Source organism: Delphinus delphis, chromosome X (assembly GCF_949987515.2).
Source record: "Delphinus delphis chromosome X, mDelDel1.2, whole genome shotgun sequence".
Taxonomy (NCBI): domain Eukaryota; kingdom Metazoa; phylum Chordata; class Mammalia; order Artiodactyla; family Delphinidae; genus Delphinus; species Delphinus delphis.
Window position 1 is genome coordinate 69,084,258 of NC_082704.1, and position 25,714 is coordinate 69,109,971.

Below are 25,714 nucleotides of genomic sequence, written 5' to 3' on the forward strand. Positions count from 1 at the left end.
TACTGGACATATACCCTGAGAATACCATAATTCAAAAAGAGTCATGTACCACAATGTTCATTGCTGCTCTATTTACAGTAGCCAGGACATGGAAGCAACCCAAGTGTCCATCGACAGATGAATGATAAAGAAGATGTGGCACATATATACAATGGAATATTATTTAGCCATAAAAAGAAATTAAACTGAGTTATTTGTAGTGAGGTGGATGGACCTAGAGTGTGTCATACAGAGTGAAGTAAGTCAGAAAGAGAAAAACAAATACCTTATGCTAACACATATATATGGAAACAAACAAACAAAAAAGGTTCTGAAGAACCTAGGGGCAGGACAGGAATAAAGACGCAGACGTAGAGAATGGACTCAAGGACGCGGGGAGTGGGAAGGGTCAGCTGGGACGAAGTGAGAGAGTGGCATGGACATATATACACTACCAAATGTAAAATGGATAGCTAGTGGGAAGCATCCACATAGCACAGGGATATCAGCTCGGTGCTTTGTGACCACCTAGAGGGCTGGGATAGGGAGGGTGGGAAGGAGACGCAAGAAGGAGGAGATATGGGGATATATGTATATGTATAGCTGATTCACTTTTTTATAAAGTAGAAACTAACACACCATTGTAAAGCAATTATACTCCAATAAAGATGTTAAAAAATATATATATATCACTGGTGATGTTTTACATAGTTGTTTTAGTAAGGTGGGTAAAGATAGACTACAGAGAGTGAATCAGGTTCCTAGATACAAAGTCAATATTAGAAAATAAATTTTATTTCCATATGCCAAAAACAAAGTTAGAATATAAAATTTTAAAAGATTCTATTCATGCTGGTTACATGAGTTTTTTCAGTTTGTGAGAATTCAGCAAGGTATTCACTTATATGTACTTTTCTGTTTGTATATTATACTTTACTAAAAAGATTTTAAAATATCACTTCCAATAGAGTCAAATTACAAATTACCGAAGAATAGAACAAAGGATGTATAAGATGTCTACAAGGAAAATTATTGAGAGATATTAAAGAAGTCCTAAATAAGTGAGGAGATATACATAGATTTGGAAAACTTAATTTGACTTAAGAGAATAGAGTGCCCAAAAACAGACCAAGCTACATTTGGGCACTTAATAAATGACAGAATTGGCACTGCTCATCAGTGAAAAAAGTATGGACTTTTCAATAAGTAGTGCTAGGATAAATGGGTATTTACATGGAAAATCAAAATTGGACCCCTACAACATTCTGTGTACAGAAAACAGTTGCAGGTGAATTAAAGACTTAAATGTGAAGGCAATATTCTAAAGCTTTTATTAGATAATAAAGAATAATTTCAAGAATATCTTGGTGGTACTAAAGGATTTCTTAAAGAAGACATAATATAAAGGAATTATAAATGAAAAGAGAGTGAAAAGACAAGCCAGAGATGAAGGAGAAGGTATCTGCAAAACATGTGGGGGCGGGGAGGTTTGCAATAAATATAACTGAACAGTGACTAGAATCTACAGTATATAAAGAAGTACGTTTTAAAATCAGTCAGAGACAGACACAATAGAAAAATGGGCAAGAATAGAACAGGAATTTTACAGAAAAGAAAATATACATGGTCAATAAACACATGAAAAAGTGATCAACCGGTCATCCAGGTAATGAAAATTAAAACCACGTGAAGTTTATCACTCCACACCCACTAGATTGGCAACTATTTAAAATTCTGACAGAACATGGGGAATATAACTACATGGGGACTGCTCAGCAACAGGACTCTCACACATTGGAATACTCTGGAAGACAGCTGGGTGTATATGTACCCTATGACCAAGTAATTCTAGGTATATACCTTAGAAAATTCTTATGCATCAGGATACATGAACAAGAATGTATTGTTGATAATAGCTAAAAACTGGAAACTGAAACTGTTGTTCCATCAACAGTAGAAAGAATAAATAGTGGTATAATCATACCAATGGAAAACTATACTGAAATGGAAATAAAAGAACTACAGCTATATGCAACATACGAAATTTTCACACACAGTGTTGAATGGAAGATGTAAGACACAAAAGATTACATACAGTATGATTCCACTTATATAAAGTTTAAAAGTAAAGAAAACTATTGGGTTGGCCAAAAAGTTCGTTTGGGTTTTTGGTAAGATGTTATGGAAAAACCCGAACGAACTTTTTGGCCAGCCCTATAAATTATGCTGTTTAGAGATGTATACACAGGTGGCACTACTATCAAGGAAAGCAAAGTAATTACTACCACAAGAGTCAGGAGTGGTTACCTCTGGAGGAAAGGGAGGGGATCGTGACCTGTGAGGGCTATATATGGGTGCTAGAAATGTTTTGTTTTTCAACCTAAGTGTAACTACATGGGTGTTCACTTTATAATTATTAATAAACTATATACATGATTTATGCAATTTTCTGTAGGTATGCTGTATCTCACCAAAAAAATGTATGAGTGAATCACATGTGTTGCTAAGCAGTGTAAACATTTTTGAGGAGCTTAACTCTAAAGGGAAGCAGATAGGGTAGCAGTTACAGGAGAATTCAGGATTGAAGGAATTTGTGTACATGTTCACCAAAATGCAGGTACAAGAATATTCATAGCAGCACTATTCATAATAGCTCCAACCTGGAAATTACCCAAATGCCCATGCAACAGTACAAAGAATAAATAAACTGTGGTATATTCACCAATGGAATATGTATAGTAATGAAAATGAATGAACTACAACTACATGCAATAATATGGATGAATCTCACAAGCATAATGTTGAGTTAGGGTTACTAGATTTAGCAAGAGAAAAAAAATACAGGGCATCTAGTTAAATTTGAATTTCAGATAAATGATGAATCATTTTTAATATATATATATGCTCCATGCAAAAGGATTCAGATTTAACTGGACATCCTGTATTTTCTTTGGCAACCTTACACTGGATGAAAGAAGTCAGACACAAAGGTTACCCTCTGGGGAAGATAGAGACTGGAAGTGGGCACGGTGGTAATTCTGGGATGCTTGTAATATTGTTTCTTGATCTGGGTGCTAGTTAGATGGGTATATTCACGTTGTGAACATTCACCAAACTGTATAATTATGATTTGGGCAACTTTCTATATGTATATTATTCTTCAAATGAATAATCTATCTGTTATCCATCTGTAATCTATTTATAATCTACCTGGCAGTGATCTGAACATGTTTTATATTCAAAGTCACAACAAAAAGTAGGGATAAACTTAACAAGAAATGTACAGCACCCAAACTGACTAAAGGGAGAGAAATGTCTTGAATGGGTAATTTAATCCAGAATATAAATGGTCTATAAATATAAAAGTATATTCAATTCACTAATAACTACAGAAATGAAAATGAGATACCACTTTTCACTTATCAAATTGGTAATAATAGTAGAAAAGTGAAAAAACTTTAGAAAAATGAATAATCTCATCCCTTCATGGGGATTTTAAAAATGTAGAGGGATTTTAGGAAGACGGTAGGTTAAAGACATCCCAGATCCCCTCTATTCCCAAGTCTGATCCATCTACTCTGTTCTTGAGCCAAGTAGGTACTGCAGTCAGCCAAGAGAATGAGGTCACAGGATGGGTCTGAGACCTGAGAATAAGGGGTGATGCAGGGTTTTTCATCTCTGGAACAGATGAGAGCTCTGGGCTACTGGCCTGGGGTCTGATGTAGGACAGCCAAAGTGCAAGGATGGGAACACAGTTCCTGGTGAAGACTTGGCCTGCAGGACTCTATGAACTCCTAGGGGACAGGTGATATTACCTATGTGAGTATGCCAGGTTTTCCTGGATCTGAAAATGCTGAGAAGAAACTGAAGAGTTGGATTGGGTCCTCCCCACCTTGAGACAAGGACAGCACCAGGGAACAAGAGTATAGAGAGGCCCCTCTTGATGCCTCCCAAGAGTGTGACAAGCTGACTGACAACATGCCTGCTGCTACAGTCCTGGCTCATGGGCAGAAATCACTGTGGCTTTTCCACTCAACATAGCTGCTACAATGTAAGGCACCCCAGCATTAGACGAGCCCCAATGAGCAAAGGAAAATAACAATACACATAAGGAGACCCAGAAACCAATAAAAGAAACAAGCAGAACGCTTAGAACAGGCCTTTTATAAAATAGAGTTGCTGAAAGGAAGCAGACAACTTAGCTTAAAAAAGATCTGTCAAGGAGATTAAAGTACAGCTTTACTTTCTGGAACTAAAAGAATTAGATACCATTTACCAAAACCAGTAGCTATTATCATTCCAAATATTAAAACACTAAAACTATTCCAATTAAAATCAGAAACTAGATTCCTCCCAAGGAAAGCAACTTTACAAGCGCAGGATGTGTCCTTCATCATGTTTCTTGCTAATAAACAAAAAATAAGAGAATTAAATAACAGGAACAAATATTGGCAAAGAGATAATTTTCGTTTTACTGATATGACTTTATACTAAGAAAATTTAAGACTTTAGTTAAAAAAAAAGCTTAGAACAGAGCTATATGGATCAAGATGGATGAATCTCACAAACATAACACTGAGGAAAAAATCAGTGATGAAAAAACAAATACATTATGAAACCACTTATGAAAAGTTTGGAAACAGGCAAAATACCACTACATATCATTAAGGGATACAAGAATAAGGAAATTAATGGAAAAGATAAACACCACATTCAGAATGGTAGTTACTTTCACACCTCAATCTGATGCAACCTGCCCTGATTCCTTCACCAAAAACCTCAGTGGACAAATCCGTTTCTTTTCAGGCCTCATCTTATGTAACCACTCTGAAACATTTGACACAGGTAACAATCCCTTCGTTCTAGAAACTCTTATTTCGTTTTTTTAGCTACTACTATCCTGTGTCCCTTGAACCTCTTTAATTGGCTCCTTTACTCTTGACTCTTAAATATTAGTGCTCCTCATTAATATTTAGTGTTGGCTCTCTCAATATCTAGTCTTTCTCTACAAAACTCTCTCTGGGCAACCTCACCCATAGATTCCAAATATTTATCTCCAGCCCAGACTTTGCTTTTAAGTTCTAGTTCTGAATTTCCCCTTTCTTCCTGGACTTTTCTAATATGCATTCCAAATCTGACACATCCAAAATCAAACTCCTTATCTTTCTCTCTGCTGTCTGCTTCCTATATACCTGTGTCTTGCTTTCTCACTGGCTTCCCTTTCAGCTAAAGGCATCTCCCACTTGATCTAAGACTCAATTGTGATTTTGTCATAAACTTCTTTGCCTCATAAATCAAATCTGACACTTGAGTACACCTCCTTCCTCCACCCCCCGTAATGCAATATGCAACAAAATTCTGATGAGCCATATCCACCCACTGAAAATATCCTAGAGGGGCTAGCAACCTTCTTAGCTCTTGATAGGTAGAAAATGATTCCCTCTAACAGTGGGGGGCTTGGCTTTGGGAATGATATTTTGTTAGCTAAAGAAAACTTAATTCCGCTGGTACAAGTCACATTCCCACAAGCCTTTTCCACCCTCAAAAATCTACCTCAAATGATGACAATCACCCTAGCAAGCTCCTAGGTGGTCTTAGTTCATCTGAGCTTGTTTATAAATATCAGTAGGGCCCCTATATTCCTTATTAACCACCACTCAGAGCAAGTGAAACCACAGAAGATGGAATTAATAATTATTAAGAGGGTAATATATACTAGGAATTATGTTACATTTTTTTACAATATGAGTTCACTTAATCCTCACATCTTTGTGGGGGTATATATTCAAATCCTATTATACAAATGAGGAAATTGAAGCTCTGAAGTTAAAAAAAAAAGGAACCTGGAATGTAGGGGCAAAACTCTCTAATGAAATTGAGTTAAATTCCTTTGAGAGCTCTTAAAAGTCTTTGAAGATGCTGCCAAGTGAGAAAGCTGGCAGCCACTTTTTTTTTTTTTTTTACTGTATGATATCATTTATAGGTGGACATAAAAAAAAACTGAACTCACAGAAACAGCAGAAAAGTGGTTGCCAGGGGCTTGGGGATGGAGGAAACAAGAAAATGTTGGTAAAAAGGTACAAATTTTCAGTTATAAGATTAATAATGTCTGAGAATCTAATGTATAGCATGGTGACTAAAATTGATTATACTGTATTGTATAATTGTACCAAGAGTACAACTTAAATGTAGATACTCTCACCAAAAAAAGTGATCAATGTGTTAATTAACTCAAGGGGGGTAATCCTTCCACAATGTATAAATATATCAAATTATCACATTGTACACTTTAATATCTTGCAATTTTATTTGTCAATTAAACCTCAATAAAGCTGAAAAATAAGGGTAATTATTATTATTATTATTTTTGCGGTACGCGGGCCTCTCACTGTTGTAGCCTCTCCCGTTGCGGAGCACAGGCTCCGGACGCGCAGGCTCAGCGGCCATGGCTCACGGGCCCAGCCGCTCCGCAGCATGTGGGATCCTCCCGGACCGGGGCACGAACCCATGTCCCCTGCGTCGGCGGGCGGACTCCCAACCACTGCGCCATCAGGGAAGCCCAAGGGTAATTATTTTGATAATCCAGACATTATATAAGGCACCTACTAAGTTCCTGCAATTGATTAGGCTGGAGAACACAGATATGAAAAATAGTGAGGCAGTAGAATTGGGGGAACTTTTTCACAAGTTCACACTTGTTCAAGCACAGAGAGATCTGAAATGATTTTAGATTTCAAGCTTTTGTAATTAAGTCCAAACACACAAGGTGGTGCAATATATTAAATAGATATTTAGAAAAAGGGTAAGTTGTGACAAAGCGAGAGAGTGGCATGGACATGTATACACTACCAGACGTAAAATAGATAGCTAGTGGGAAGCAGCTGCATAGCACAGGGAGATCAGCTCGGTGCTTTGTGACCACCTAGAGGGGTGGGATAGGGAAGGTGGGAGGAAGGGAGACGCAAGAGGGAAGAGATATGGGAACATATGTGTGTGTATGGCTGATTCACTTTGTTATAAAGCAGAAACTGGCACACCATTGTAGAGTAATTATACTCCAATAAAGATTAAAAAAAAAGAAAAAGAAACTTTGGAGAACTGGTAATGTGTTCAGTTTTAAACATTCTGAACTAGTGAGAAAACTAGTCTAAAAGGAAAGTTTCATTATGGTTAAGAAGTTCAGAGAAGCAGTTAAGGCAGGAGATTTAGGTATATTGTTTATCACCATACATAGAATTATAATACAGAAATTAGTTTAAAATTCTGAGAGTGGATAAGAAAGATAAGATGTAAGATTAGATTGAAAAGTTTTGTGTGGTATCCCACAGGGACCGATAATTAATTGTTCAAGTCAGTTACATTAACTCCAATCAGCAAATATATTATGCAGCCATTCTGTGCCAGGTACCATTCTAAGTTTTGAGGATACAATGGTAAAAAATATAAACTCACTGCCTTTCCTCTAAGAACCTATAGAATTCTTTGAGAACAGATCTTTATATCCATGATTAATAGTTTCCTATTACCTAGAACATATAATTTCAACTCCTACTTTTGGCATTTAATTATCTAAATGACTTGAATGAACCATTATTTACTGCTAATAGGCACATATACTTTTTGTTTACTCAGTGTAGTTTGACCCTTCTTCTGGAAACAGCACGTTTTACTTAAAATTATTCTCTCCCCAACCCTCAATCTATGGGTTTACTTGGAGAGAGGGTGGAGTATTTGACCCCACCTGTAGTTCAGAGTGGGCATGTGACTGAAAGCCAGCCCATCTGAGCCTTTTATGTCAAAGACCACAGTTCAGAAGGGGACAACTGGCCCTAATCACACCATCCAGACCTGAAGAGACTTCTGGAGAAGGATGGTAATGTTGGAGGAGGTCATGGTGTAATGGGGAAGAACAAATCTGATTCCATAAGGGATCTGTTTCTTTTACTTTAACCTTTGTATTCTATTGCTTTTGCTACAAGTTAAGAATGTTGCTTATAGCCTGAAATATACAGGATAGTCCATTCTCAAGGCTCTGCCCTTTAAAGATGTAACACTTTTCCATTCATATAGAGATAAAATGTTGCAGAACAGAGAATACCATTTGTCTTATTGGAGGTTTATAGGAACACTGTGACCAGACCTACTTAGACAGCTACAAGATCAATGGATTCTGGCACCAAGAAGTTTGTAGCAACAACCATACACACGCACTCCTTTTCGTATAAGAGAAGCTTGAATTCTAACTCTGGGAAGATGGTTCTTTGGGATACTAGTCCACCATCTTCTTGATCTGCTGGCTTTCCGAATAAAGTCACTATTCTTTGCCCCAACAATGCATCTCTTTATTTATTGGCCTGTTGTGCAGCGAGCAGTTCAAGCTTGGACTCAGTAATACTGGAGAGGATATTACCATAGATTGACCCATGAAATGGACCTGGGCATCTGGGGGCTCCTCATCCCCTTCCCTGTCCTTGGAACTTATGTGCTGTCCACCATTCCCACAGCTAGAGCCATTTTCAAGAATGAAGCCTTGAGAGAGTAAGGTCGTATTGAGACCATATGGACAGTGTACATGACTAAACTCAGTTAAGCCTCTATATAAACTTTAAGATTCTGGTGGGCAGGTGTGGAGATCCACTTGTCTTGCAGCTGCCCAACACAAGCCTCATGTTAAGTTCCCTTGCTTATTAAATCTGCCACCTACCAATCTGGAATGGCCCAGCAGCCACTTCTGAATCTATCACTGGTGGATCAGAAATGGCAAAATCCTTGAGACTGAAAGCAGATGAATTGGACTAACAGAAGAAAAAATATACAGGAGAGAACTGCTATGAAAAGGTGGCACCAACTCTAAGGGTAGTGTAGACTTGAAGGTAGTGGATCTAGCAAACAAGAGGGAGCCTTGGGATAACAATCAAGGTAATTGGTTGTAGTACCAGAGTAGGAGTAGGCCATTGGGCTAGTAGCCAATGATATGTCAGGAATAAGTCCAAACACAAACATAAAAACATGTAGAATAAAACCCTCTGTTAAAAGAGAACACCCAATTGGGCATAAATGAATGAATGAATGAATGAATGAACTCAAGATACATGGTTTCAATTAAGGGATACAAAAAGACATACCAAGCAAGGGCTAACAAAGAGAAAGTAGGTGAAGAAATATTAATCAGATACAATAGATAGATATAATCATCTAAGAAGATATATGCCATGACACTTTATGCAGCCAGCAACATAGCTTAAAAATATATAATACAGGGGGCTTCCCTGGCAGCGCAGTGGTTGAGAGTCCACCTGCTGATGCAGGGGACACAGGTTCATGCCCCAGTCCAGGAAGATCCCACATGCTGCGGAGCGGCTAGGCCCGTGAGCCATGGCCGCTGAGCCTGCGTGTCCAGAGCCTGTGCTCCGCAACGGGAGAGGCTACAACAGTGAGAGGCCCGCGTACCAGAAAAAAAATATATATATATATGTGTATATATATATATATATATACACATATACACATATATATATATTATATATATATAAAATACATAAACAAAGAAATACAAGGAGAAACTGATAAATCCTTGGTCATAATGTAAGAAAATAGCATATTAAGTAAATAACAAGACAGGACATGGAGACTCTGAATAATACAATTAATGAGTTTATCTAATAGTTATACATAGAACTATATACCTAGCAGAAAACACCCTCTTTTCAAACATACATGGAATATTAACAAAGCTCAAACAAGAGTCAGACAAAATTTCAAAAAACAGAAATCACACACATTCATTGATCTTAATGCAATAAATCAGAAATTAACAACAAAAGAATACACAGAGACACCTTCTACCTAACTCTTAGGTTAAAGAGGAAATTAAAAAGGAAATCTCCTATTTAAAAATGAACAGTTAGAGTACTATTTCTCAAAATTATATGATTATATCCAAGTGGTACTTAGAGGAAAATGTATAGTTTTAAATAGATCTTTTGGGACTTCCCTGGTGGCGTAGTGGTTAAGAACCCGCCTGCCCATGCAGGGGACACGGGTTCGATCCCTGGTCTGGGAAGATCCCACATGCCGTGTAGCAACTAAGCCCGTGTGCCACAACTACTGTGCCTGTGCTCTAGAGCCCACGTGCTGCAACTACAGAAGCCCGTGTGCCTAGAGCCCGTGCTCTGCAACAAGAGAAGCCACCGCAATGAGAAGTCTGCGCACCGCAACGAAGAGTAGCCCCTGCTCACCACAACTAGAGAAAGCCTGCACACAGCAACGAAGACCAGACGCAGTCAAAAATAAATTTAAAAAAAATATATATATATATATAAAACTTGGCAAAATCTTCGAACCAAAACAAGGAGAGCATACATACAAAAAAAAGTTATAGGTTACTCTCTCATAGGAACAGATATATAAATGCCCTAAATTGGAAACTAGTATGTGAATCCTGCAATGTACAGAAAGAGTAATTTATCATGATCAACTGGGGATGATTCAATGACAGAAAATTTATTTTTACAATTTATTCTATCAATAGGTTGAAAAAAAGAAAAACTACATGTTCATTAATGCCCAATCAATGATAAAATTCAATAATCATTTCTTATTTTAAATATATATAATTCTTAGCAAACTAGGACTAAAACTAGGACTTCCTTAACTTGATAAAGGCTATCTGCCAGTAGATTAAGGTGAAACACTAGCAATGTCTGGTTAGAGCAAAAAAAAGAAAAAAAGAGATGAGAATGGTTACTATCATTGGTACTATTCAAGCTTACACTGGAAAAGATATGAAAAGAAATAAGATATAAATGTTGGAAAGGAAGAGGCCAAAGTATGTACTTGAAAATAACGTGAATACCTACCTAGGAAATCCAAGAAACACAACTGACAAATTATGGGAAACTAAGAATGCAATTCAGCCATGTGGTTGGATATAAGATGGAAATTTGAAAATTAATACTTCTCTTAAACAGGATTAGAAAATAAAAATAGAAAACGAGGTATTCAAAATAGCAACAAAAACTATAATATTCCAGAATAGGCCTACCAGGATATGTGGTGTAAGAATTACATTAAGAAAACTACAAAGCTTACTGAAAGACATAAAAGAAGACTTGAATAAATGTGGAGAGATCATGCTCATGGATGGGTAGGCTCAGTTATACTTAATCTATAAGCTGAATTTAAGTTCTCAATAAAAATCCCAAAAAGATTTTTCATAGAACCTGACAACTTGATTCTAAAATTCACCTGGACAAGAAAATAATCAAAACAGTTCTGATAAAAGAAAAGTGAGGTGAAACTTGCCCTCCCAGAGATTAATATATACTGTGATGAACTGTATTTATTAAAAGGTTTGGGACTTCCCTGGTGGCGCAGTGGTTAAGAATCCGCCTGCCAATGCAGGGGACACGGGTTCGAGCCCTGGTCCGGAAAGATCCCACATGCCGCGGAGCAACTAAGCCCGTGCGCCACAACTACTGAGCCTGCACTCTAGAGCCCGTGAGCCACAACTACTGAAGCCCGTGCACCTAGAACCTGCGCTCCACAACAAGAGAAGCCACCACCGTGAGAAGCCCGTGCACCGCAACGAAGAGTAGCCCCCACTCGCAGCAACTAGAGAAAGCCCTCACGCAGCAACAAAGACCCAACGCAGCCAAAGATAAATAAATAAATAATTTTAAAAAATAATAATAAAAAATAGGGCTCCCCTGGTGGTGCAGTGGTTGAGAGTCCGCCTGCCAATGCAGGGGACATGGGTTCGAGCCCTGACCGGGAAGATCCCACATGCCGCAGAGCAACTGGGCCCGCGTGCCACAACTGCTGAGCCTGCGCTCTAGAGCCCGTGAGCCACAACTACTGAAGCCCGCACGCCTAGAGCCCGTGCTCCACAACAGGGGAAGCCACAGCAATGAGCAGCCCGTGCACCACAATGAAGAGTGGCTCCCGCTCGCCGCAACTAGAGAAAGCCCGCGCGCAGCAACGAAGACCCAACGCAGCCAAATATAAATAAATAAATAAATAAATAAAATTTATTAAAATAATAATAATAATAAATAAAAGGTTTAAGAATAAACAAATTCACTAATAGGGCAGAATAGTGTCCAGAAATAGACACACACACATATGGTCAACTCAATACACCAATATACTAAGGCAGTTCAGTAGGTAAAGGACCTTCTTTTTAATAAATGGTGCTAGAAGGGCTGGATATTCATGGGGGGGTGGAGGATGATCTTCAACCCCTATCTCACTTTATAACCAAAAACTAATTCAAGATAGATTATACAACTAATGTAAAAGCTAAAACTATAAAGCTTCAAGTAGAAAACATAGGAAATTATCGTCATCACTTTGGGTATGCAAAGGTTTCTTGGACAGGATACCAACAGCTCTAAGCATTAGAGAAAAAAAATGATAAACTGAACTTCATCAAAATTAAAATTTTTGTGCAAATCAAAACTACAATAAGATACCACCTCACACTGGTCAGAAAGGCCATCATTAAAAAGTCTATAAATAACAAATGCTGGAGAGGGTGTGGAGAAAAGGGAACTCTCCTACACTATTGGTACAAATGTAAGTTGGTGCAGCCACTATGGAAAACAGTATGGAGGTTCCTCAAAAAACTAAAAATAGAGTTGCCATATGATCCAACAATCCCACTCCCGGGCATATATCCAGACAAAACTATAATTCAAAAAGATACATGCACCCCTATGTCCATAGCAGCACTATTCACAATAGCCAAGACATGGAAACAACCTAAACGTCCATCGACAGATGAATGGATAAAGAAGATGTGGTACATATATACAACTGAATACTACTCAATCATAAAAAAGAATGAAATAATGCCATTTGCAGCAACATGGATGAGCCTAGAGATTATCATACTAAGAGAAGTCAGAAAGAGAAAGACAAATAACCATATGATATCACTTATATGTGGAATCTAAAATATGACACAAATGAACATACCTATGAAAGAGAAACAGACTCACAAACATAGAGAACAGACTTGTGGTTGCCAAGGGGGAGGAGGGAGTAGGGGAGGGAAGGATTGGGAGTTTGGGATTAGTAGATGTAAAGTATTATATTAAATAACAAGGTCCTACTGTATAGCACACTATAGTCAATATCCTATGATAAACCATAATGGAAAAGAATATGAAAAAGAATATATATATGTATAAACTGAGTCAGTTTGCTGTACAGTAAAAATTAACACAACACTGTAAATCAACTATACTTAAATAAAATTTTTTTAAAAAGCTGTGATGGGGAATTCCCTGGCGGTCCAGTAGGTAGGACTCAGTGCTTTCACTGCCGTGGCCCAGGTTCAGTCCTTGGTCTGGGAACTAAGATCCCACAAGCTGCGTGGTGCAGCAAAACAAAACAAAAACAAACAACAGAAAACTATAATGAGATGTATTTGATGCCCACTAGAATTTCTAAGACATCTTTATTTATGAAGCTGTGATAAGATGGAACTTTCAATAACATTGCTGGAGCATAAAACAGTACAAACCATATTACAGAATTGTTAGGCACTTTCTTATAAAATTAAGCATATATCTACCTCTTCCACTCCTAGGTAATTACCCAGGAGAAATGAAAATGTATGTTAACAAAAAGACCTGTACACGAATGTTCAGGGCAGCCTTATTCATAATAGCTAAAAACTGGAAATAACCCTAATTTCCATCAATAGGAAAACTGAAGAACAAATAGTGGTATAATCATATAATGGAATACTACTCAGCAGTACAAAGGAACACATTATTAATCAAAGCAAGAACATGAAAAAAATCTGCCCAAAAAATCTTAAGTTGAGCAAAAGAAGCCAGACACATGAAAAAATTATATGATTCCATTTCTATGAAGTCTAAGAACATGTAAAATTAATCTATGGTGATAGAAGTCAGGAAGTGGTTGCTTAAAGTGGAATATGGGAAGGGTGGATTGACTGGAAAAAACACAAGAGAACTTTCTAGGGGAGATGGAAATGTTTTTTATCACGTTTTCATTGGTATTTACATGAGGGCATATAACTATCAAAACTCAAGAAACTGAGCATTTAAAATATGGGCATTTTATTGCGTATAAACTTTACCTCAAGAAAAAAGTATATAGGAAGAAATACACACATAAGACATGAATCGAAAGATTAAAAAAGTTAAAAAATGAGACTAAGAAAAATATATGCAACAAGGGATTAATATCTAGAATACAGAAACAGCTCCTGAAGTCAACAGGAAAAATAACAAGAAAAACAAGAAAAAGTCAACCCGAAAGAAAAAAAACCAAAACAAAGGGTATGAGCAGGCAATTCACAGAAATGGAAAGAGAAATGGCCAGTAACATAAAAAGATGCTTAATTTCATAAGTAATTGGGGAAATACAAGTTCTATAAAAATAACATGCAATGTTCAAGATAGGGGAAAATAAAAAAGGTCAATAATATCCAATATTGTCAACGGTACAGTGAAACATAGTCTCATATATTGTAGGTATGTGCATACTGGGACAGACATTTTAGAGGACAATATTTAGCAGTATTTAAAAATCTGAAATGTGTACACCCTTCAAACTAGCAATTTCTCTTCCATGTATATAACCTAGAGAATACTCTCACTTGTATATCACATACAAGGCTATTGACTGAGGCATCATTTTGCAATAGCCAGGAACTGAACAACCTAAATGTCAGTCAAAACAGGAATAAACAAACAAGGTAGACTTTGTATACTGTGGAATCCTAGATAGCAGTTGTAAAAATGAGATAGACTTATATACTAATACAAAAAGATTTCAAACATATATTGCTGAGATAAAAGCAAGCTGAAAAACAATATATGCAGTATGATAGCATCTATCTTTAAAAACAACAGGAAAGGGCTTCCCTGGTGGCGCAGTGGTTGAGAGTCCGCCTGCCGATGCAGGGGACACGGGTTCGTGCCCTGGTGTGGGAAGATCCCACATGCCGCGGAGCGGCTGGGCCCGTGAGCCACGGCCGCTGAGCCTGCACGTCCGGAGCCTGTGCTCCGCAACGGGAGAGGCCACGACAGTGAGAGGCCCGCGTACCGCAAAAAACAAAAACAAACAAACAAAAAACAGGAAACACCAATAAAAATATATATACAGAAAAACATCTTGAATGCTACCCACCAGGCAGGTAAAAGTAGTTACCTCTAGATTAGGATTAGGTGGTAAATCAAGGGGGATTTTATCTTCATCCATATTGCTTATGTTTGTATACCAGGAATTGATTCATGTACTACTTGTGTAATTAAAAGGAAATAAATTGATTTAGCAATGCCAAAATTTTAAAAGGCATATAACAAATGTATTACTAAATGTGTGTGTGTGTGTGTGTGTATATATATATATATACACACGTATATAGAAAAATATCTGGTGATGATACACACCCAACTTAATAGCCATGGTCAAACAAGAGCCTGGCTGAAAACTTAAAAGGAAGATCTGGGGAGTGAAATGTCCACTGGGACTTTATTTTATTTTTTTAATATATTTTTAAAAAATAAATAAATTATTTATTTATTTTTGGCTGTGTTGGGTTTTTGTTGCTGTGTGCGGGCTTTCTCTAGTTGCAGCAAGTAGGGGCCACTCTTCGTTGTAGTGCACGGGCTTTTCATTGTGGTGGCTTCTCTTGTTGCAGAGCACGGGCTCTAGGCACTCGGGCTTCAGTAGTTGTGGCACACGGGCTTAGTTGCTCCGCAGCATGTGGGATCTTCCCAGACCAAGGTTCGAACCCATGTCCCCTGCACTGGCAGGCAGATTCTTAACCACTGCACCACCAGGGTAGTCCCTCCACTGGGAACTTTACTTTATTTAATTTATTTTTTAACATCTTTATTGGCGTATAATTGCTTTACATTGTTGTATTAGTTGCTGCTCTATAACAAAGTGAATCAGCTCTACGTAAACATATATCCCCATATCCCCTCCCTCTTGCGTCTCCCTCCCACCGTCCCTATCCCACCTCTAGTCCACTGGGGACTTTAAAAAGCTCTGATATATTGCTGGAGAAAGCCATGTGCATGCTCAGGAAAGACCTAAAAATGTCAGTAAAGACCTAAAAGGCCCTCATCTTGTACCCTCTGGCTGACTTTGAGACCCTGCTCAAGAAGTAGAGACTAAGAGTTGTAAAGAACCTTAGCATTTAAGGTAAGCCGCAACACAAACTCAGAGCCCTAGGCAAATGCTGGAAGAGTTATAGGTTAAAGGCATTTAAGGAAATGAGACCAATCACTAGCTAACTACTAAAGTAACTGAGCAGACACTTCTGTGACCACAAACTATAGGGAGTTGTAGAATTAGTCCAGTAAAGTCATTAAAGGTATAAAAACAGTAAGTTAGATTTATTTTAGGAATACAAGATGGCTTAGCATCCAAAAAGCAATTAATGCAATATACCAACAGAAGAGCCAAAATAACGTGATCATGTCAATAGATGATGAAAAAACATTTGACAAATTCATGATAAAAACACTCAATGAACTAGGTATAGAAGGGAATTTCCTCAACCTGGTAGGGGCATCTGTGAAAAACCCCCAGCTAACATCATACCTAATAGTAAAAGACTGAATGCTTTTCCCCTAAGATCAGGAACAAGACAACAATATCCACTCATGCCACTTCTATTCAACATTGTACTGGAGGTTCTAGCCAGGACAGTTAAACAAGAAAAGGAAATAAAGGTATCCAGATCAGAAAGGAAGAAGTAAAACCATCTCTGTTCACAGATGACATGATTTTGTAAACAGAAATCCTGAAGAATCCATCAAAAAAACTATTAGAAATAACAAGCTCAGCAAGCTTGCAGGCACAAGATCAATATACAAAGCTCAATAAATAATTTGAAAATGAAATTAAGTAAAAACAATTTCATTTACAAAAGCATTGAAAAGAATAAAATATTTAGGAGTAAATTTAACAAAAGTGTAAAACTTGTACTCTGAAAATTAAAAAAAATTTCTATTGAAAGATATTAAAGAAGACCTAAATAAATGGAAAGACATCTGATGTTTATGAACTGAAGGACTTGAAAGAATTGAAAGATGCGAACACTCCCTAAATTGATCTACAGATTCAACACAATCCCTGTGAAAATCCCAGCTGGCTTCTTTGCAGATTATGACAAGCTGACCCTAACATTCATATGAAAATGCAAAGGACCCAAAACAGCCAAAACAATCTTGAAAAAGAACAAAGCTGGAGCCCTCACACTTCCCCATTTCAAAATTTATTACAAAGCTACAGTAATGAGGACAGTGTAGTAATGGCGTAAGGATACACATATAGATCAATGGAATAGAACTGAGAGTCCAATTGCTTCTTGACAAGGATGCCAAGACAATTCAATGGGTAAAGAATAGTCTTTTCAAAAAATGATGCTGGGATAACTGAATAGCTACATGCAAAAGATTAAAGTTTGGACTGCCACTTTACACTATATACAAAAATTAACTCGAAATGGATCTCCGACCTATATTTAACATTGAAAACTATAAAACTCTTAGAAGAAAACAGAGACGTAAATCTTTGTGACCTTGGATTAGGCAATGATTTTTTAGATATGATGCCAAACACCAAGCAACAAGAGAAAAAACAGATGAATGGAATTCATCTAAAAATTTTAAATGTGTGCTTCAAAGGACATCTTCAATAAAGTGAAAAAGCAACCCAAAGAATGGAAGAAAACATTTGCGAAGCATAATATAACTGATATGGGGCTAGTATCCAGAATGTGTAAAGAACACACACAACTCAACAATAAAAAGATAAATAACCCAATTTAAAAAATGGGCAATGAATCTGAATGGACATTTTTCCAAAGATGATACACGAATTGCCAAGAAGCGTATGAAACATTATTAGCCGTCAGGGAAATGCAAACCAAAACCACAACGAGGTACCACTTCATACTCACTAGGATGGCTATAATTAAAGACATAATAAAACTAAGAATATGGAGAAATTACAATCCTTTATATATTGTTGGTAAGAAGGTAGAATAGGTACAGTTGCTATGAAAAACAGTCTGACAGTTCTTCAAAAAGTTAAACATAGAGTTATCATTTGACTGAGCAATTCCACTTAGGTATATACCCAAGAGAAATAAAAACACACATCCACACGGAAACTTGTACATCAGTGCTCATAGCAGCATTACTAATAAAAACCAAAAGTGGAAACAACCCAAATGTCCATCAACAAATGAATGGATAAATAAAAACTCAATATATTCATGTAGTGGAATATTGTTTGGCAATAAAAAGGAATGAAGTACTGATACATGTTACAACATGGATGAACCTTGAAAAGATGTTAAATGAAAGAATCCAGTCACAAAAGATCACATATTGTATGATTACATTTATATGAAATGTCCAGAATAGGCAAATCCATAAAGATAGAAGGATTAGTCACTGCCTGGAGGTGGGGTGGTGGGGGGTGGACAATGGAAAAAAATGAGTGACTGCTAATGGGTATAGGTTTCTTTTGGGGGTGATGAAAATATTCTAAAATTTATTGTGGTGATAGTTGTACAACTTTGTGAATATACTAAAAAATCACTGAATTGTACACATTAAAAAAGTGGGTTTTATGGTATATTAATTACATATTAATTTTTTTTAAAAGAAATTTAAACAGCTACCATATGACCCACGTATAACACTCCTAGGTTATACCTAAAGAGAAATTAAAACATTTGTCCACACAAAAACTTATATATAGATGTTCACAGAGCAATATTCAAAATAGTCAAATTGGATACAACTGATGAATGGGCAAACAAAATGTTGTATATCTGGGGCTTCCCTGGTGGCACAGTGGTTGAGAGTCCGCCTGCCGATGCAGGGGACACGGGTTCGTGCCCCGGTCCGGGAGGATCCCGCGTGCTGCGGAGCGGCTGGACCCGTGAGCCACGGCCGCTGAGCCTGCGCGTCCGGAGCCTGTGCTCCGCAACGGGAGAGGCCACAGCAGTGAGAGGCCTGCGTACCGCAAAAAACAAACAAACAAAAATGTTGTATATCTGTACAATGGAATATGATTTAGCAATAAAATGAAGTGATGATATACACTGCAACATGGATGATCCTTGAAAACCTTATGTTAAGTGAAATAAGACAGTCACAAAAGACCATAAATTATATGATTCCATTTGTATGAAATATAGGTTAGTGGTTGCCTAGGGCTAGAAAATGGGGTTGGGATGGGGAGTGACTGCTAATGGGTATGAGTTTCTTTTTGGAGGTGATGAAAATGTTCTAAAATTAGATTGTGGTGATGGTTGCACAACTCTGAATATACAAAAGTCCACTGAAATGTACAGTTTAAACAGGTGAATTTTATGGCATGTGAATTATATCTCAATAAAGCTGTTAAAAAAAACTCAGAGGGCTTCCCTGGTGGCGCAGTGGTTAAGAATCCGCCTGCCAATGCAGGAGACACGGGTTCGAGCCCTGGTCTGGGAAGAGCCCACATGCGGCAGAGCAACTAAGCCCGTGTGCCACAACTACTGAGCCTGAGTGCCTAGAGCCGTGCTCCACAACAAGAGAAGTCACTGCAATGAGAAGCCTGCGCACCACCACGAAGAGTAGCCCCTGCTTGTTGCAACTAGAGAAAGCCTGCGTGCAGCAACAAAGACCCAACACGGCCAAAAATAAATAAATTAAATAAATAAATTTAAAAAACAAAAAATAAAAAACCTCAGACTGTACACCTAAAAAAAGATAGAGGAGGCAAAAGAACCTTTAAAAATAGTCTTAAGAAGGATAAATCTCAAAGTTCAAACATAGAACAAAAAGGGCACTTTTAAATACATTCAGAACAAAAAGCTGAATGAGGAAGAAATAGGTCTCTGCCCTGTGCCAGCAGTATAATAATGATAAATGACAAAGAGGTAAAATTCCTCAATTACTATTTCTGCTTCTGCCTTCTCAGTTCCCAAGAGGGAACTGAAGCCCAATATGAGTAAAGAATCATTGTAGTAAGGTAGTAAGCAAGAACTCAGCTACTTTAATAAGAGTTCAAATGTCTTGGACCAGATGAATTATAGCTGAGGGAACTGAGAGTAATTTCAAACAAGAACACTGAAGCTATGTCAATGATATTTGAGGAATCACAGAGAAGGATGTTCCGGAAGACTGGGCAGATGTAATTTCAATTTTAGAAAAAAGAGAGGTAAGTTAATTCCATAAATTACACACCAGTCAGTTTGATATAAGTCTTCTAGATTATTATAGAGATGGCTGGCAAGAACCTAGAAATGGAAGAATAAGCACTAGAAGCCAGCTTGAATTCACTTAGAAAAAGTCAATTTAGGCTAATCCTTCTTTCTTTTTTGTACTGTTACTAAGCTGGTAGCTATGAAAAATATGGTAGACATATAGTATATCTGGACATTAGCAAGGCATTTGAAAAAATCTTTTATGAGATCCTTAAGTACAAAATTGAGAAATGGGAGCTGGTTGTTAATTTTTGTTAGCTAGATTAATAACTGCTTGAAAGACCATTCCCAAAGCATGCAGATTACCAGGTCATTATCATGCTAGACGCAGGTTTCTAATAGTGTATACCATGGGGTTCTCCTAGCCTTAGGAGCTTCATCATTTATATCCAACCACTTAAATGAAGATATGGAAACCATGCTGATGAGGTTTATAAGTGACAACATCTGGGAAGGATAGTGAATACTTGGGATGACAGAATCAGGATATTGATTTTAATTATAAGTAGTTGGGAGTAACAAAACAAAACAAAAACTAAAACTTGCCTGGGCCAGATGAAATCAAACCAAGGACCAGATCCAAATCTCACACCTAAATTAGAAAATGAGTGCAAGGGAGAGAAACAATTTTTCACTGTTTCTGAAATCAGCCTCAAACTTGAATTGTAGTTACTGTTAGAATGTGACCTGAAATATTCCGGTCAAGACACCAACAACAGCAGTAAGAGTACTAGAAGTTTTTATCTATGACTGTAGCCTTAATTATTCTCACCCTCTTTTAGACGATCCCCTTCGGCCTTGGTTTTCTTCTGTCTTTCTGATCCAGCAAGGTCTACAAGATGCAGCTTGGAGCGAAAGCTGCTATTCCTGTGATGATAACAGGACACAAGTGAGAATGGTACACAAGCTTGAGGGTAGGTGAGTATCAAAGCTCACCTGCCAGTTCTCATTTTCTTTCACATCAGTCCAAATGGCTCCATTCATTACTCATGCTCAGAGTACTGATGTCTGGTTATTTTTCAAATCAAGAAGCAAGCTATTATTCAACTTTAGTATAACTAATGTTAAAAATCTTGACTCTTACTTGTAACTTGAACTTACTTGTCACTTTTCTTTCTTTGCTCTATGGAGATTGTAAAGATGGCATGAGATCGGGATGACTGGGAGTTCATAGCTGTGGAGGCCACAGTCCTACAGTTGTTGCCCTGCTCCAAACAGGAAACAGTATCCAGGGCGACTAAAACAGTCTTCTCAGTGAGTCCCACAATCTAATTCAGAGAAAGAAAAAACTCTCTTATGATTCGACTTCAAATACTTCATCAGAAATATAAGGATTGGTGGTTTAAAAAATAATGCCTTGATGTCCCAGTAGAACCTCAATAAATAGTCACAGTAATAAGGGCTGGGTTGTTTTAAAAATTTATTTTATTTATTTTTGGCTACGTTGGGTCTTCATTGCTGTGTGTGGGCTTTCTCTAGCTGTGGTGAGTGGGGGCTACTCTTCGTTGCGGTGCATGGGCTTCTCGTTGCGGTGGCTTCTCTTGTTGTGGAGCACGGGCTCTAGGTGTGTGGGCTTCAGTAGTTGTGGCTCACAGGCTCTAGAGCGCAGGCTCAGTAGTTGTGGCGCACGGGCTTAGTTGCTCCATGGCATGTGGGATCTTCCTGGACCAGGGCTTGAACTCATGTCCCCTGCACTGGCAGCTGGATTCTTAACCACTGTGCCACCAGGGAAGTCCCATAAGGACAGTTTTAACTAGCAACTCTGTGATCACTGCAAACCAAGGTCTCCAGTCTTCGCTGGGTACCTCCAAAACAAGGATGCCAGTCAATACTAGAGCTACAAGAGACCTCTAGATTTTATGGTAGCAATGGATATGTGCCTTCCAGGGAGCCCCAAGTGAAGGTAAGTTTTGGCCCTAAGGACAGCAAGGGCAACACAAATAGCTATGGTTATTTCTCTTTGTTACATTCTCCTCCATGTGGCCCTGTGTTCCTCCCTATATCTTGGACCCATTTTATACCTCATACTCACTAGGGAAAATAGCATGGTACAATTTCCACTGGATTAGGAAGCCAGGAAAACAGGGTCCTAGGCTTGGTACTGTATCTACCCAGGAGAATTTGTACAAGTTAAAATTTCCTGGAGCCTCTGGAGATTGAACTAGATGATTACGAAGTCCCTTCTAGCCTCAATATGCTATGATTTTATTACCCCATAGCTCCCAAATCTATATCTGTGGCCCTAATTTCTAGTCCTATACTTCAAATTGCCTGCTACTTACACTTTGACATCAGTAAATTATGAAACCAAACTCATCTTCCTTCCACCAATACTGATTCTCTCCACTACTTCTTCGTTTCTACTAAGATCGCTATTCTCAAAACCTCAGATTCGCCTTTAATTCCTGCTATTCCCCCATATCTCACCTATCACCAACTCCCAGTCATTCTTCTTTTGAATCCATTGTTTCCTTTTCCTTTCCACATCTACCTGCCTAATCCAGGCCCATATTACTTCACGCCTGAAAAATAAGGCAACATTTCCCTAAATTTTCCTTCCTCATCCTAGTTTTTCTCCTTTTCAATCCATTCTTGTTTAGCCTTCCGAAAGTCCTGCTTCCTAAAATGTCACCAAACTCCTAAGCCCTATGCTAGATAATGAGGGTACAAAGAGATTTTAAGATACTCTCCTAACCTCCCGGGAGCTAACCTAGTCGGAGATATACACGTAAGATAAAAACTTGGTAAAAGTAGCCAGTGCAATCCTTCATTTGGAAGTATTAAGTAGCTTACATACTATTCACAGGGATAGAAACTAAGCTCTTTAGCCTGGCTTCATAATCTGGTCCTAACATACCTCCTATTACTTCCCAACCCATATCCTCTAATGCAGACAGACCGATCTAGTCTTATTACCCCCAGGAATATATTTTCTGCTTTCCTGCTTAAGCTATTCCTTACTACAAGAATAACCTTACTTCTTTACTTACTTATATTCCATCCATCCCAACTGAAGAGTGCTCACAAACTTGTCCTTACCCTTCCCAATTTGAGTCAGAAACTTAACACTTCTCTGTATTGCAAACTTTCCCTCAAATAGTGCTTGGGATTTAATTCCTGCCTTGGTATAGGACATATAAAAGATCTTAGTACTGGGTCAAGAGCCGGCTCAGTACCAACATTCTTTCTGGTGACAGCATGCATTTTACCCAGGTTTCTTATCCCCACTATCCAAACTGTCTTTCTGTAACCCACGCTTATCAGGCTTTCAAAATAAGTCTGATTCTTCAAGCCTTGCTTTAGTGCCTGGCTAATGACCTAACGACCCAGAAGGAAAAATATTTCTGTAGCATAGGCACCTGCCCCTCAAGCACCTGCACCCTAAATTTCAGCTTTCTCTGCAGGGAAGAGAAGAAGGAGAGAAAGATGGATAAAGTATTATTTTACCGAGTTTTCCTAAGTCTGTACTACCCTATTCTCATCTACTTCCCACCTCAAATTCTCCCACTCCTGAATACTCAAGCTGCTGCTAGAACCAAGCTCTGCCTGTTTTCAACACTGGCTCCTGGATTTGGTCCACTCCCATATACAATACTCCCAACCTTGCCTCAAACTTTGTTCAGCTACAGCTCCTCAGCCTACATCTATACCATGTGATGGAAGCCTCTCAAATAAGCGATCTCTTCTTCCTATGGTACTTATAAATTTAAAATTTTTGTATCGTCTTACTTTCTAAATATCATTCCAGAGATCTAGCACAATGTCTATTACATTGTTGTCTAACAGAATTTACTATGACCATGTTTTATATCTATGCTATCCAATACAGTAGCCATTAGTCACGTAGCTATTGAGCACTTGATATGTGGCTGGTAACTGAGGGACTGAATTTCAAATTATATTCAATTTTAGTTCATTTAAGTTTAAATAGCCATTTGTGGCTAGTGGCTACCATACTGGACAGCCCAGCCTCAGAACTCTGTAAATAGCCAATAAATATTTAATTGATATTAGCATTCCTTCAAGAGGTAATAGGAAGGTGATAAAACTTCTTTCCCCACAAAAGTTCCCATCTAGGAATTCTAGGTTAACAAAGGGAATTAGGACCACACAAAATCTGAAGGACTGAGATGTCAGTAGTGATTTAAAACCACAGTGGCAAATAAAAGGAGTGTGAACTTTAGTAGTGGCCAACATTTTAAAATAACATCAAATGAGAGAAAAACACACCTTTATGCCTTCCTTAGGATCCTCCCGTATATTTATTTGAGGGGCTTTCTCACGAGATGGGCACAGAAGATCCAAGATTTCTTCATTGTAAATCTGGTATTGTTGAAAACAAAGTGGTAAAAACAAGATGTTAACAGTGGTAATTGAGGAGTGGTGGGACCACAGGTAATTTTTAAAATTCTTTATGACTTTCTGTATTAAAAAAATTTTTTGCAACAAACATACTATTTTTATAATTAAGAAAAGGATTTTAACACTACATGTAACCATTTGATACTCATAGGAATAAATTCACATATTACTTGTAACAAAATTGAGACTGCTCTCTTGAGAGAGTGTTTCTCAGGAATAGCAGACACGATGAAAGCTACATGGGTGCCCAAATTCAGTTCTTTGATGGTGTCATGACAACATCACCTTCACCAATTTTGTTAAAATGTAAGCAATGGGTCCTTAGTGGAGGGTGGAAGTGGGAAGCAAAAGAGAGAAGTAGCAACCAATATTTCAACAACAACCAGAACTTTAAGTACTAAAACAGTGTTTGCACATAGTAAGCACCACATTTGTTTGCTATTATTGCTGTTGCTACTATTTAATATAGCAGGTTCCTAAGTTATTTTTACATTTGGTCACCTTGGCCACAACTGGGTTAATCAAGAGTTTCAAGAAGGTTAATCTTAATGATGTTTAACTCCCCATCTTCCACCTCTATACCTCCTATACCAACTAACATATTGAGATTCAACTTCAGGATGAAGTATTCACATACTATTTATAATTGCATGTTTAAATTATATACATTTAATTATTGCTCCTTAAAGATAAGACATCTTATCACTGCTATGGAATCAACCAGCTAGTTTCCCAGAAGCCATAAGTTCCCTAACTATGTGTTTCTGGTGTCATGAGGTTAGATATAACTGGTCAGTCTACTTGTATACTGATATATAATTGAATGAAAATACCCACAAAGGCAGGGACTTCTATCTGTTTTGTTCACTGATATATCCCAAATACCTAGAACAGGGCCTGTAACATGTAGGTACTCAATAAATATCTGTTGAATAAACACTCTGTCATCACTTACACAGCTCAATACTTCACCCAATTTTTATAACATTCTTCATGGAGTAGCAACATTATCACTCAAGCCTCGAAACACTAAAGGGATATCAAATATTTTTCTACAGACTCTACAGGGAATCAATAATAGAGGCCAAACTGGAATTAAAGGATTCCTATTAT

The 25,714-nt window shown here is 37.8% G+C and overlaps 1 protein-coding gene across 1 annotated transcript in view; it reads right to left on the bottom strand.

The window, feature by feature from the left end:
- The window catches only part of KIF4A (kinesin family member 4A), a 126,954-nt gene that overhangs the window by 96,979 nt on the left and 4,261 nt on the right, over window positions 1–25,714 (bottom strand). The window contains exons 5-7 of the mRNA XM_060002620.1: window positions 24,470–24,562; window positions 21,341–21,507; window positions 21,012–21,106 (exon numbers count right to left, since the gene is read on the bottom strand). Of these exons, the coding sequence (XP_059858603.1) occupies window positions 21,012–21,106; window positions 21,341–21,507; window positions 24,470–24,562 (355 nt within the window). The remainder of the gene's footprint in view (window positions 1–21,011; window positions 21,107–21,340; window positions 21,508–24,469; window positions 24,563–25,714) is intronic.